Source organism: Anas platyrhynchos, chromosome Z (genome assembly GCF_047663525.1).
Source record: "Anas platyrhynchos isolate ZD024472 breed Pekin duck chromosome Z, IASCAAS_PekinDuck_T2T, whole genome shotgun sequence".
NCBI lineage: Eukaryota > Metazoa > Chordata > Aves > Anseriformes > Anatidae > Anas > Anas platyrhynchos.
Window position 1 is genome coordinate 51,380,698 of NC_092621.1, and position 15,455 is coordinate 51,396,152.

General features: G+C 41.0%; 1 protein-coding gene across 9 annotated transcripts in view; it reads left to right on the plus strand.

Annotated features, from left to right (window-relative positions):
* MARCHF3 (membrane associated ring-CH-type finger 3) overlaps positions 1-14,763 on the plus strand; it is a 69,431-nt gene extending 54,668 nt beyond the window's left edge. For 4 of the 9 annotated variants that reach the window (XM_038170935.2, XM_038170933.2, XM_038170937.2 and 1 more), the window contains 2 exons: positions 9,101-9,310; positions 14,064-14,758. In XM_038170935.2, coding sequence (XP_038026863.2) covers positions 9,101-9,310; positions 14,064-14,222 — 369 coding nt within the window. In that variant the 3' untranslated portion in view covers positions 14,223-14,758. Of the gene's footprint in view, positions 1-9,100; positions 9,311-14,063 lie in introns of all 9 variants that reach the window. The other 5 variants (XM_038170936.2, XM_072031207.1, XM_072031208.1 and 2 more) reach the window with 3 other exon arrangements.
* Positions 14,764-15,455: the final 692 nt, after the last annotated feature.

Below are 15,455 nucleotides of genomic sequence, written 5' to 3' on the forward strand. Positions count from 1 at the left end.
TGTATTGATCTTCACCAAGTCAAAGAAGCATAACTCCTTCAGTTCTCGGCACGTTGTTAAAATGTTAAGTTCTTAGTACATTGGAGAACCTGGTACATTGTTAAAATGGAGTAGGAAATGGAGTGTAATAGAAAAAGCACTTTTTCAGGCTGAAAGTCACTGAGTTATTTTGTTCATCTCCCTTCTGGAGAGGGCACCCAGCAAGCTCTAGCACTGAGAAAATGCCAACATCAAGCAGGGGTAATCTGCTGGAGCACAAACTTTCTGTAGCATCTTTGGAGTTGCCATTTAGTCATGTTTTTGCTAGACCACTTGCTGCTGTTCAGGCACTTGACAAGCATCAATATAGCAAGTCTAGGCATTTCTCTTGATTTCAGAACTCCTTTTAGATTGTTTGGAGTCATCCACTGCACTACAGTCTATTTGCTGGTAATCCAACATACATTGTCAATTTACACATTTCCAGTACATGCACATTCCCCTCAGTCCCTTGTGATACTGCAAAATTCAATTCAAAACGTACAGCTTGTTACAGGAAAGATCTGATTCCACCTATTCTACCACATACTAGATGTGCTGCACCCCTGCCTGTGCAGTCTGCTGGAAACAAGAGGTCTACAGCATGTCAGCTTGCGCACGTGAAAGTCTCATGTTTGACATGTGCCTGGGGATGATGAATTTCAGAACAAAAAGCAGCTACTGATGAGTAGCCCTACTTTTCCCCAGTGTCCTTGTCTCCTCAGTGACAGTGGGAGCCTAGCACATTTGGCACAGAGCACCTAGGATAAAGTAGCAGAAACTCCAGATGCTGGAGGAAAGTCTAATACTGGGATTGATATGGGTAGACCTGATGTTCCTTATGACACACTTAGAAGGATGTCAAAAGAAACACACTGAAATCAAATTACAGCAGTTTCAGTTAGTGATTTTATAGACCTTTCACTTTTACATTATTCTTTCAATAAGGCCAATCCATTTGGTATCTAGTGGTTCTTTATTTCTTTTTCCTTTTTTTTTTTTTCCAAGCAAACAAGCATTTCATTAACAATGTAAAACTCTTCAGCAAAACAGCATGAAAGAATGAATAGTCAGGATAAACATCACAATAAAGAGAAGAAATTAACTACAGGTTTTTCCCTAATCTATTTCTGCCTCTGGAACTCATACTAGAAAAGAAAACGAAAGAGGGGAAGTGGTTAAGAAGAGCTTGCATTATAATTTAAAACTTCCAGAAGCTGTACGCTGAAATCTGAATTTACTTTTCGTGCAAGGCTCTGAGTCATGCTCTTTTTATCTGTTGGGTTTCTTTTCACTTACTTTTCCCTCCACTACTCAGTGAAGCACGTCGTTAACAATCGATTACATTAAATAATGATGAAGACACACCAGATTTGCTGCACATAGTTTGTAGAAGGGTTGCTCTCAAAGCCAGAAGAAAAATGGTGACTTGGCGTAGTCACCAACAGGGATGTCTTCCATAAATCTCAGAGCACAGAGGAGCTGTGGCAGTCTGTGCAGCATGTTCATGCCAGGAGCAGGTAGGTGCTTCTGAAGGGAATAGAGGATGCACTCGGGATCGCTGGAGCACATTGCAAAGCTGGGGAAGGAACACAGAAGCACTGGCAACAGGGAAAGTGCCCATGAGCAACTAAAAAAAAAAAAAATAGAAATTGGAAAGAGAGGCTAGCCAGAAAAAAAAAAAAAAAAAAGCAAATTACATCAACTAACCTTAAACAAATGGGCACTGGGACAGCACTAGCACTTTGGAAAAGAGAGTCACAGAAGATCCAGAGGGTGTTGCAGGGGACTAACTGACTAGCATACATATGTATATACATCTCACCTCTTGTCTTAACCCAAAAAGAGCTAGGTGGTGAAGATGCTTTTGTACCTCACAGTCCTCAACTGCAAAAACGGACCCCTTGAGATCCAATTCACATGGGAGGAATTTGAAGCAGCCTTGTAGATTTCTAGCAGAAATGTGTTTGAGTTAAAGTATTACAAAAAGAAGTAACAGTAAACCCGATGACACATGCAGTTTTTAAAACCTGAGCTGTTCAAGAACGACTTTTTGCACCTAGAATACCCTTCTGTATTCTTTCCTAGTGGGGAAAAGTCCAGAGACCAAGACAAGCTGCATAAAGCTTCATAAGTCTAATAAAGAGAAGCAAAGTAGTTATTTTACGTTCGTTACAGAAAAGTTTGGCAACAATGCTTCACTTTTCTCAAGCACAAATCTCTCTCATAGTTCTGGGAACAAGAATGCAGACAAAAGCAACTCCCCTGCCAAACACAAAAGAAAACAAAACCCAAACCTTGAGGAAGAAAAGTAAAAATTATTTACCAGCAAGCATATCATGGGTCACATCTGTAACTGCTCTTTGCTAAATTTAAAGGAGCAATGATCAAGGGTTGAGGAAAGTTCCCAGGAGAAAGTAAATGGACACTCAGAGAGGAAATAGGTGCCATGGAAAAGGCCAAACGCTTCTTTCAGGAATAGTTAAAATGAGGGAAGATACTGTGATTTTTTAAAGGTAGAGCTCTTTGTGTGTCACATTATGGTACTGGTGATTTCTGTGTGGACATTGTGATTCTCTGATGCAGTTCTAGGCTGCGGGGTTATCATCTCTGTCCTGCAGGTAGCATATCCAACCACCAACAGGAGCCAGCCAAGAGGCTGCTTCTTCTAGTGAAAAAATTGCTAAGATGAAAAATTTCAGTGTGTCTGAATTTTGTGAGGGATAACAAGCTTTTATTGGATCATTAGTTTCCATATATTTGACCTTGTAGATCAAGGTATTTGTAGTGTATTGAACTTTGTGTTGCAGATAGCAAATCTGCCTTGCTTTGTATTTAAAATGCAAAAAGGTGATTTTTGTTGATTGATTTTTTCTTGACTGCATACATTTGTTTGGTTAATTGGGAAGACATTCATCCAAAAATAGAATGGTGGCTTTGCAAAACATACAGATAAAAGGAAATAACTGCTTCTCCCAGAGTTCCACAAAATCTTTTTTCTTGACGTATCTTGAAAACTTTTACCTGTTAGAAGTATCACCTGAAATATGAACTAGAAGTGGGTAATAGGAAAACTGACCAGCAGGAAGCCAGACTAGTGTTAAAGGATTCAATATCATTTAATTGGACCTGCAAGAAGTTTCATAGATTTTTTGCAACATAGCAAGCTCTGTTCTTTGTTTTCACTATCATATAGTTACTAATCATGTTTTTAGATATTAATGTTGTATAATCCAGAAACCGAACACCATGTTTACCAGCCACTGCCACCTCCATAGCTCGGTGGAGCACTGTGTATCAAACGCCTGCTTTTCAGTTTGCCGGCTACCCAAGGTCTAGATGACAGATTGTTGTAGTGTAAGAGCAACAACCTGCAGTACTCTGCTCACTTACTTTCAGCCTAGGGTTGGTTCTTGTCTGCACTGTGGCATATTATTTTTTTCAAAACAACAGCAACAACAAAAATGTATCCTATACCTTCTTTATAATAAACACTCTACTCTCTCCACTTAAAAAACATGAAAATGAAATTATTTTGGTATTTCACATAGTAGCTTTGGCTCATTTGGACATCAACAATGAAAATACTCCCTGGAACTTTAACCCTCATTTAATATGAGGATTAAGTGCAGACTCAGTTCTGAAGAGGCCATAGCACTAACATAGCAAAGATAACAGAGCTCAGATCTTTAGTTTCTACCTGTCAGAAATCTAGAAAGTCTAGACTCTGGGACTAAAGGAGCATTTCCATCAGTTATCACTATGACCTTTCCAAAAGCAGCTCACTGACAAAAGCAGCTTATTTGATCTAAGCAGGAAAACTCAAAACTGAAATTTAAGTGTTTTTGTTTTGTTTTGTTTGTTTTGCAATGAAAAAGTAGCAGTCATATATTTGTTTTCCTTGGCAAAATATTAACCTAGAAAAGTTTTGAGTTAACCAAAGTATTTCATTGCACTGGAATTGAACATACATACCATTCTGTTCTGAGAGACTTTATTTTGAGTTACATTCCAGTAAGCTTAGTTTCAAAACATTAAAAAAAATAATAATAAAATAATCTTAAAAGAGATTTTTTCAAGTAAATATTTGAACAAAACTACCTGTTCAGATGTTATTATTATATATATATATTTTTGGTCAATAAGTGGTCCTCTTGGTCTTTAAAAACGTCCTTAATCCAAGAGAAATGCTCTCAAAAAAACAGGCAATATCAGTCTTTCTTGGCCTAAAGCCTAAAGGAAAATGCTCCTATTGGTCATTGCAGGAATGAAACCAGAAATGACAATAATTACTGGCAGTTTTGCTTGTTTACAGGCTGCTTTTGTCGAGATTCACTGCAGGGCTATCAGCATGAAAAGAATGAAATGAAGTGACATGTTTGATGTGTAATAAGCTATTTTTAGTTCAAAGGGAAACACATTTAGGGAAGACAATTCCTTCCTGTCTCCCCCCCCCCCCCCCCCCCCCCCCCCGCTTCATCTGTGATAACAATTTAAATACCTTTAACTAAAAAGCAGTGTGATGGATTTTCTTCATATTCTGCAGAATCTCCTTTGTTGCTGGTATAATTCAAGCAGTATTTATGTAAAATCAATTTTCCAAACAGAACATATTGAACTAAAAAGGGCTTCTCAGTAGAAACTGATTGTAGCCTTAGGATCTGATCCAGAAAACACTGTGCACGTAATTCACTTGGTTTCTGTGAGTCATTTAATTGAAGTTATATCTATGAGTTGAGCGCTTCTAGAATTTGGCCTATGGCAGTGGTGAAATAGCTCAGACTTCTGGAGGTGTTTTGGAGCAGCTTCCTGCTGGCAACTCATTTTCATGAGCCAGAGCCTCTCAAAAGTGTCTGGTCCTCAGTTGCTGCTTGTTCTGATTATTTCCTTCTTCAAATGGAAGACTTCACTTTTCTGTCACATTGCACACATGCCTCAGCCTGTCTCACGTCTCAGATAAGCATTTCCCCGGTTTGTTATGTTTGCTTAGACATGATGAAATAAAGCGGTTAAAAAGAAACTGAGCCCATTTGCTCATCTCAGGGGCCTGAAGTTTCAAATTGTTTGACAATGTCAAGTAAACATCTCAGTATATTCGTGTTGAAAGGGGTTTGGGGACAGATCTGGCTTTGTGTGCAGTTTTAAATCTCAGGTGAAATTTTGGAAGCCAGTAATTGGCACACAGACCAAAAGTCTGCCAGGGACTGCTGAAAATCCATATAAAGTTCCCCAGAGCTGTAGCTGCCATTCAGTTGGAAGAAGCGCAGAGACCCTCTGATGAAGGTCGGGAGCGCTGTTTTATCTTTCTGGAGTAGGTAATCATTTAAATTCAACACTGCTTTGCGATGTAACTGCAACAGATCCTTCTAAGTGTACTACACATGTCAGAGTGTGAGTTGAAGGTGCCTTGGATGTGCTAGTGGTGTTTCCTATTCCAAACACAGTACATCGAGCATCCTTTTCAAAAGTTCTTTCATTAACTGTGGAGTTTTAGCCTATACCACTCTTAGAGGGGCTCTTCCAGAGCTGGATCCTATGAAGGCTGGGAATTTTATTCTGACTCTTACCCTAAATTTATTTATGGCCAATTATTAGCCATTTGTTCTTAAGCCAGCATTGTCTATTAGCTTAAGTAGCACTTCTCCTTCACTGATGTCCCCCATCTGTTCTCCCATTTTCTGGCCGTCCCCAAGGTGCACTTAGAGATCATGATCTTGCTGGAGTAAATGAGTCAAACTTTTAAAGTCTGCCCTTGTAAAATGGGCTCCCAGTTTTCTTGGTGTCCCTTCTCTGTACCAGCTGAAGTGATTCTTTCTTGAGCACAGGAGACCATCACCAGTGCATCTTGGGGGAGCTTCCTTGCTACTTCCCCGTAGCAAGGAGCTGCATGGCTGAAGTCGTGGCCTTTCCCAGGCTATTTGCTGCTGCTCCCCTGCAGGAAGGGCCCTTTCCCCAGAGTTGGGACAAATGATCTTGGGTCATTTCAGCAAAACCTCCGCAGGGACAAATGATCTTGGGTCATTTCAGCAAAACCTCCGCATGTTTTTCTGCCTGTGTATCTGGAACAGTAATCAATGTTCACTTTAAGATGGCATTTGATGAAAAAATGCTTTGCCAGCTTGGCCAATTTTTTTTTTTCAAATGTGACCCTTTTTATGAGCTGCCTTTTTTTTTTTTTTTTCAAAAATGGAATTATTGCTCATGGTCTCAATTTATTGCAGAAGTAATTGAGTACATTGACACATCTTAATATAATACATTTCAGAGTATCATAGTGCAGGTCTGACAGTGGCATCTGGCCTTACATCTTATTCTTTGCCAGCACGGTAGTCCCTCCTGCACTGCCACACTAATTAATCAGCTCAGCACTTTGCTGGAATCATTGTCTGAGTTTCAGTTTCACAAAAGGATTTGCTGACTTGGCTTCTTAGCTATAAAGTAACTTGACAGTGCACATTTCCAAAACAGAAAACTGAAACCTAGAATCTAAACAGGAGCATATTTAGAAACACGTGTATGCTACTTCAGGAGAAAAATACATGCTGTGACTGAAATCCATATAGCCATTGAAATTACTTATTCATTGCTTTTGACTTCCATTTCAGAAATAGCTAGTGAAATTACACCAGCTTTTAAGGTTAGACTGTAAAAATTTTATTTTATTTTTTAATTTATTATTTAATACTACTTTTGTCTGTTCTGGCCTCATCTAATATCTGAATCGCTTAGGTTTAATTCTTTGTTCATGTGGGTCAGACAAGACAGAAACAGCGCCTGGAGACATCAGCCTGTGAAGCGTGCGCAGGCTGTTTTTTATCTGCTTAAGCTTTTGATCACAGTAATCGGAACACCATAAAATACTTCCAATGCCTTCTACTGTATCTTGTGAAAGTCATGGAGTGGGAGATGACAACAACGCCCTCGTGCATTATTCCTTGAGTATGCTTGTTCTTGGGTGTTCTTTGGTGTCTCTCAGGTCAATGTGCAGTGTTTCTTCTCTAGCTGAGCCACCTGTGTACCTCAGGGCACAGACTGTCCAAGGGTGTCACCTGCACTAGAAGGGCTCGGGGACGTGGCCCTGCCTTCTTCTCCGCCCAGCTGCTGGGACACATGGTGCTGAGCTGTGGAGCTGCTGGCTTTTTAAGGCCTGCCCTGGGAAAGCAGCGAACACCTGCAGTTCCCACTGAGGTGAAGGAGAAGTGCAGGTGCTCAGCAGTTCTCTGGCAGGTCACCTTTTAAACAAATAAGTCTCGCAAACCCTTTTGGCAGTCGCCTTTAAAAGCAGAATCCCCACTGCCAGGCGCTTTCAGTTCCTCTCATTTTCCTGGTGGTTTCTCATTACGGGGATTCATGGAAATTGAACAAGGTGAAGGTTGCAATCAGTCATGTCTAGAAGCATCCAAATATAACCTGGAACAGTGAAGTATACGCCCCGGGGAGTGTTTTTCAGTAAATGGAATGAAGATGCCGAGGAAGGTGGCTGCAAGCCTTTCACACGTGACTTTATGGTTTTCTCTGTAAATTTACAGTAAAATGACAACCTGTTCGAGTGTAAAGCTAAGTCTCCTCACTTTGTGCAAGCCCTGCTGAGGCAAGCTCTGCATGCAAGACCCCTGCCCTCTGCTCCATCCTGCTGCGGGGGAATGTGTGAGTGGATGGGTGGGTGTTCTGCTGCTGGTTGGCATCAGTCCCCTGATCCTGGTGTTTGGGTGTTCTCATTTATCTTCAGGTTTAGACCCTGCTTGGAAAGGAAGGATCATCATTCAGCCTCCCTCTTTTGCACCTGCTTGCAGAAGTGGCTTATAGTCGTACGAAGTAGTTATGAAGCACTTCCCACTTTGTTAGGATTTTAAAAGGCAACTCAAGAAAAAAAAAATAGTTACTATTTTTTAAAATGTATTTTTATGTTCTCCTGAATTCCTGAGTCATAATTGAAAATGAATGCAGGCTACTGTGTTACTGTGTTGCAGTGAAACCTCACAAAAATTTTGTGAAATAGTTACTGTGTATTTCCATCTGAGAGACTGTGAGGCCGAGGCAAACTTGTCTTCTGATTTGGACCTGTCCTGATAGTGCTGGTCTAGTGCCAATGGCTTCCTGCTCCTGGTTGTAATCGATTTCCTGACTGTGGTTTTACCCTGTATTAAGATGGAGAGAGAAGTGCTGCATTTGTTTTCCTGGAGCAGGCAAAGCAGGAAAAGATGAAGCAGGGTTTGAAAAGAACAGGTGGGATGCCTAGGTGAGCATACTTGCTGCAGCCAACATGGTTTTTTTGTTGCACTGACAGCAAAGAACAGGAGCACTGCTGGCAGGAGTGTGATGATCTGTCCAAATCCTTCACCTTTCCGCAGCAAAAAGTTGCATGGCTTGGTAGTCATCCTGTTTAAAGATTGACTTAAGTGATGAGGTTTTTATATTAAAAGAGCTCAGTGTGCTGTTGTAGGCTGAACTTCCTTCACCTCTGTGACCTGAAATCCTGTTTATAGAAACAGGGGCATGCAGGATTGATAGCTGTTCAATCAGCGTTCACTCCAGCAGCTGACTTTCAGGCACTCTGTTCTGCAAGATTAATGTCCTCTTAGTAAAAGTAACCTTGTGTGAATCCAACTCTGTTTGCATGTAGGTTCCTGAAAGCAAGTTAAAAATGGCTTTGGCGATATTACTGGTAGAATTAAAATAAAGTAGGATACAAAGCACTAACAAACAGTGTCTGTGCTCTGGAGTTATCAGAAGAGCGTGTGATTCTTTCTGCATTGAGAAGGGAGTTTCTGAGACATTCCAGCAGCCAAATGCCATGGGCAGCACTTTGCCAACACATTTCAGTGACACGTGTCCCCTTCTCAGGTCAGCTTTTCTACAGGTGAACAAATGATGCTGTGGGTAGGTATGGCGGGAGGTGTGCCTCAGCAAGAGGGACAACTTCAGGTGGGAGCTCTCTAGGGACAGCCAAGGCCCTGTCCTGCGTGTGGTCTCTGTTTGCCCTTCTGAGAGGGGCAGGCCCACGTTTCACAAGCAAGCAGCTCGTCTCGTGCCACGCGTGCTCCCCTTGCTGACACTTGCTCTGTCTGCGTTTTGCCTGCAGTGGCTGAGGAACCCAGGCCCCCAGCATGAGAAACGGACTCTCTTTGGAGACATGGTGTGCTTCTTGTTCATAACGCCACTGGCGACCATCTCTGGCTGGCTGTGTCTACGAGGAGCTGTGGACCACCTGCACTTTAGTAGTAGGCTAGAAGCTGTTGGCCTCATTGCACTCACTGTCGCACTCTTCACTATTTACCTCTTTTGGACCCTAGTAAGTATTGGTTTCCTATTCAACTCACAGGAGTGAGGGAAAGAGTAAATGAGAAAATAAATTGCACCTCTGCCACAGAGTGCTGCAGAGTGGGTAGACTATTGTATGAAGTATCACTTACGCTTAGCGCTGGTATAAATATACAACTACAAGAAATCTCATGGTTACATAGATGTTAAGTTCTGTGGAAAGCTAGAAAGATGCTGTACATTTCAGATCAGTAATTCCCAAATCCCAGACACTGGAGAGGATAGCAAGAGGGAGAGAGGAAGAATTGTGCAAGTCTAGGTACCAGCTGGTTTCCCACAAATCTGGCACACCTAAGAATTTTCCACACTGCTCTTTATACAGTCCCTTATCACTACACTTACCCGTTTGTAGGAGCCCATAGCCCCCGAGTGGTTGCATCATTAACACACTGCTGACACCACAGTGTCATTCTGTGCATCCTCAGAGAGGAAGAGACCCTTGCTGGGTCAAGGTCTCCCAGCCTAGAGGCATGATTTTTACTTTATAATGAGAATAATTCACTGATAGTTGACATCAGAATACTCCTAATCTTTGTTTTTCTGCCAACTATGATGCTGTGGTAGAACTATTCATGTTACCTTGATTCAAGGGCATACATCAGGATGTTTCCCCCAAGAATGTCAATGTAATGGTCTTCCTGATGAGCAGTTCCTCCGTTAATCATCCTTTAGACATCTCCAAGGCCTGGGTTATCTTGCCCTTTCCTCAAAGTACATTTTTTTTATCTCTTTCACACATAAGAGAGTTAACTATGCATTGGTATCAATGGTAAGCTCAAAAAAGAGAAGGAAGAAACAAGCAAATAAACATCCCCCCTCCCTCCCACAATAACTAATGAGGAACTCCAAGAACACTATGAAAGGTAACAGCTCTTTTACTTCATTCAGAACAGTAAAACCTCAGCTCATCCACAGAGGAGTTCAGGCTAATTTTAACACAATAGTAGAGAAATCTCAGAGTTTTGCCTCAGCGTCCTGCAGTTTCACTTTTCTTTGCTTCTGCTTCCTTTCCCCATAAAGCAGCAGCTCTGCCCTTTGACAGGAAAGCAGTGACTCCAGCAGTAACAGGGCACTTGGGTTTCCGGCCGCACTGTGTGTAGACATTTCCCAAAGGAAAAGGAAATTTTCAGCAAATTTCCCAAGCTGAGGTTGCTGAAATTGCCTTAGCACGACTGCCTTAGAAATCCAAATGCTGCCCAGTTTTGGTGTTATTTTTTTGTTGTTGTTTGTTTTGCTTTGTGTGTGTGTGTGTTGTTTTTTGTTTTATATATATATATGTATCTAAATCACCAACATCAGAATGGTTTTAAGTTGGAAATGGCAGTTTGGCTGATCTGCTTGGTTAAATTACTTGTGACATGTGGACACATCCAACCTTGCTCATTAAGACTTCTGCAGCATTTCAGCCGTAATCACCATCAGCATTTATTGCTATTGCACTGGGAGAGGTAAAAATGACCTCTGTTTACTTGATAACTTTCACCCCTTCAGAAGTTTAGCGAGAAATCTGTATGCCCTTTATTAACCTTAAGGTTATTTGGCACTCGGAGAACGTGTTGATAGTAAGCTTGATGTAAACGCATACCTCGGTTGGTTTAATTGAAATACAGTATCCTCAATGCCCAGCTTGTAACCTGCCATTCAGCCCAGCAGGAGGCGGATGGGCTAATGAAGCGCTCTGTCCATCAGGCAAGAGCAAGGCAGGAGGCCTTGCAGGACACAGTAAATGCCCTGTTCAGCGTGGAGTTAATTCAGTGTGTAGAGCAGAGGGAGATGTGGTGGGAAGGATGCTCAGGCTCTGCTCAGTACAGAAGGTGCCCTCATTTCTCTCCCAGCATTAGCGCTGGATGAAAGAGTTTAGCAGAGGCTTATGTACATCTGTAAAATAACACAACAGGCTCAGGTGCCAGCATATTCTCACATGCTTCATCAGAAGGCAGGGCTATAAAGGCAAGGAAGAGGTTTAATACAAATTTACAAACAGCACTGAGCACTCTACACTCTGCTCAGCAGCCTGGGATGCACCAGTCACACAGGAAAGCCCCAGCCTGCATTTACCTCTGGGAAGCACCACACTGCCCTCACTCTGCAGCAAGGGGTGACCTGCCAGCACAAGGGCTAACCCCATCGAGGGATTCAGCCTTTTTTTTTTTTTTTATTCCCTACTTTTTTTTTTTTTTTTTCCCTTAGCAGATGGGTGAATCCTGTACTACTTGCTTAGTTAAGGCTGTACAGGGAATATACTGAGTGCTGTTGGGTAAATTACACACAACATATGATATAATGCTCCTCTAGGACCTGGGAAAATTAAGAAAACTAAAGCTTCATTTTACTTACAATAAATCAGCTTATTTTCTCTGGAGGCAAAAGCTGGCATATGGATTATTTGCACACCACAGTAGCCCAGTGAAAATGGGAGTGATGCAGTTTTTAGCATCCAAGAAGCTATTTTATCCCTTCCCCTAAAACAGCCAAGTTCTCCATAAAAATACTGTTACTTTTCCAATGTATTTGATAACTGTAACTGATATACCACCATATATATGTATATATATTTATATCCTGCTATGCCCAAGATGAAAGCTTCAGACAAAATTCTATTTAAGAATTCAGGGCCACATTCTGCTTTCTCACACCTAGGTAATCTTGACTTCTATAAGATCAGTAGGGATTGGGGTGCAATAGGATTTGGCCATGTAGCTTCCAGTATAACATAACTGCTGGTTATGTTTAACAAAAAAAGGCTAGCCTAAATGAATCTAAATTAGAAAGACAGACATCTCCCCTTGCTATCCTATTGAATAGGTGAACAAAGAACTTCAGTGTGGCAAGGACCAGTGTAAAAACAGGCGTTTGTTCAGCATCTCGAGTTTCCCATCCAGTACAAGTGTTTAGGGTGAGAAACGCTGGCTCTCGATGAAATCGGGTAGCTGACATCACTTGGAAACTGCCTTCAGGCAAGAACCCATTGTAAACAAGCTGTCAAACTTAACTGGGATATCCTGTGAAAATGCCTTAAACAAACAAACAATTAAAGCCTGGATTAACAATGTAGCTGTTTCTCAAAGACTCTGGTGTGATGCTACTGGAAAACCCATCCTAAACTCCAGCTTGCTTCTCTGAAGCAGTCACAGCATTTTGCATGGCATTCGTCTGTGCAGTTTTCTCTCTCTCTCTCTCTCTTTTTTTTTAACTACCACATGAATTCTGCTGATGCTGCAGGTCTGTCTTAAAAGGGATTTCTCATGTCCTTACATATAGGATGTTCCACAGAAATGAAGATGCAGGCTGCTTTACCTTCGGGGGAAGCAGAGGAGATCGAAAGGTGGGGAATGTATTCATCTGTTGGAAGAGCTGTCTTTGGGCAACCGCTTATTGAACAAAAGCTCTGTGGGTTTCCCTCGTTAACAGCAGACAACTGGATAAAGATCTAAAAAAAAAAAAAAAAAAAAAGCTTTTTTTTTTTTTTTCCTGTCGCTAGTAGGATTTTATAGAATGGTAAATCATTTATTTAGCTAAAAGCACCCCTTTGCACTAAGAAAGGGTTTTGAAGGGTATATTCATAGGCATGTTGGTACCTAACACAAAAGCACCAGGCTTTGCAGTCACTCCACACCTCACCGGCACTGCTGCAGAGGGTAGGGAACCGAGCAGCACAGCCCCTTTGACAAAGGCACTGGTTGGAAGCAAATGCTTCACTGCAAACAGCAGCATCTTCCATCTGGCTGTGTAAGCCAAGCATGTTACCTCCAGATACAGCATCTGCATGGCACCTTCTACCTTCTGAATAGCAGCAACCCACAGAAGTGGCACAGGTGCATAAAAATTAATGACAAATAACAGGCTGCGCATGGAAACAGAATAGCTAACAAGACAAGGTTCCTTCTGTGCTCACTGCTTGGGTCTCTTCTGCCCACAGCTCAGTAACGTTGTAATTGTCATTTGGCATGTTTCACCCAAAAGGTACCAAGACTGCTAACAGCTTTTAACAAAGCTGTGAATGTACAGCATCTTACACAGACTTAACTCACTGCACTTGACTGTCACTAAAATAAGCAGTAAACTATTTAAAAGAAAAAAAAATGTACAGGACCAAGCTATCTTGTATATCTTGCATAGCAGTCATTTCTCTTCCGCTGTTAGCAGAACCACATCGAGGCTTATCTGATTAAACTCAAAAGACAACCTCAGCTGGGACATTAATTCTAAGACAGTGAGAAGATGGCTCACATGTCTCTGAGCAACCCTGAGCTCGATGCATACAGCAGTAAAGCCATTACAAGGTAGAACATATAGCCTTGTATAGCCTATGCACACCTTAGCTACCTGCACGTCTTCACCATCCAGCCAGCTCCATTTTTTGTCAGTTTAACAACTCAAACCCAAATTCATCTGGTTGTAAATGGCTACCAGTAATTCCAGTTCTTGGGAAATACTGGCAGGATGTCCAACTTTTAATTTTGTAAAAAGGGAACGAGTGGTGGGCAACAGCAGAAGGTAGGACATAAGCTGCTTTTCTCTTTTGCCCTGGATATGTGTGGAACCTGCCATCTGAATGTTAGGTCTGATCTTTGCCAACCACTTGTGTGTTCAATTTTATTCCATCCAACAAGGCTCCTTATAGGTGTTTTGTCCCACTTGAAGGTTTCCCCCCTGCAACTCTAATTGATTCCTTAGAGGAATGAAGTGATTCTAAGTGCACTACACCTCTTTTCTCCCTGCAGGTATCATTTAGATATCATTGCAGATTATACAACGAATGGCGTCGGACCAATCAGCGGGTGATACTCCTAATCCCGAAGTCTGCCAATGTTCCTTCCAACCAGCAGTCCCTGCTGGGCCTGCCATCAGTCAAAAGGAACTCAAAGGAGACAATCGTCTGATCTGGGGATTTCTGCACTGGGTCCATGCACTAAAAATATTTTCCTCAAACTCTTCGGGCTCAGACACCGTCCAGAACCCACTAGTGTGCTGTTCTGATTTACAAACTCTTCACAGAGGAAGAAATCACTGTCTGAATTCAAATCATGGATGCTGCAATCATATGATATTTGCTAAGCTGCCAAACGTGTTTATTTAGCAGATACTATATGGAAGCTCGTGTTAATACTTGCATCAACAAGTGATGCAAACTTTTCTATTGTTTAAAAATATTAAACTATGATAATTAACAATGCAAAACAGGTGTAAAGAGTGCTTTTTTGTTTGTTTGTTTGTTTTGTTTTGTTTTTTGTTTCTGTTCCCATAGTTCTGTGTCTTCAGGTAGATGGATAGTAACCAGTGCTGTATTTTGTTTTTCTGAATCACATTAACAATATCGCAGATGGCTTTTTTTCCCCAACAGATTTTATTTGAAGGATTTTATACTAGCACTTTGGATTGTTAAAATACTTTTTTTGTGTGTGATGACTTCTACAAATTGGCATATTATTTAAACACTATGAAGTGATTGGAAGATGATCTTCTGTTTCTTGTTTGACAGAGAAGTTCTGAAAGGAAAATTCTTCATGAATAAATTTGGAATATGTGAAAGAAAGAAGTGACACAAATTGCAATAATCTTCTTACTTGAAAGTATTCTATTAAGTAACACTCAGGGAACAAAAAAATTGCACTGTTTCCACTCAGAAGCAAAAAATTAGGCATCACATCCTGCACTGAAGTTCTGCTGGTGTAAATTTACTTTGCGTTTACACCAAGTTGAATTTAACCCTAATTGTATAAATTTATTTTGTAAGGCAAACCCTGCATACATAATGAATGAGATCATTAGACATATTTTAGGGAGCAGGAAGTTGTCTTGCATAATTATTAACATTCCTTTAAAGCTGCAGAATTTTCAGCTTGACAGGTAGATTTAGCAGTGTATGTAAACCCTGACCTCTCTTTGTAGCATTGAGACTAGGGCTTTTTTTAAAAAATGTAGAACACAACCTACAGTGGTGACTGAACTGAATTTGCAATCTAAATACTAGACTTGATTCCTGGATGGCATTATCTATTTCCCCATTGGCTTTTTCCCAAATCATTCAAGAATTCTTTATTCTTAAATGAGACATAACATTTATGTGGAGATATATATATATATATATATATTATTTATTTATTTATTTTTAC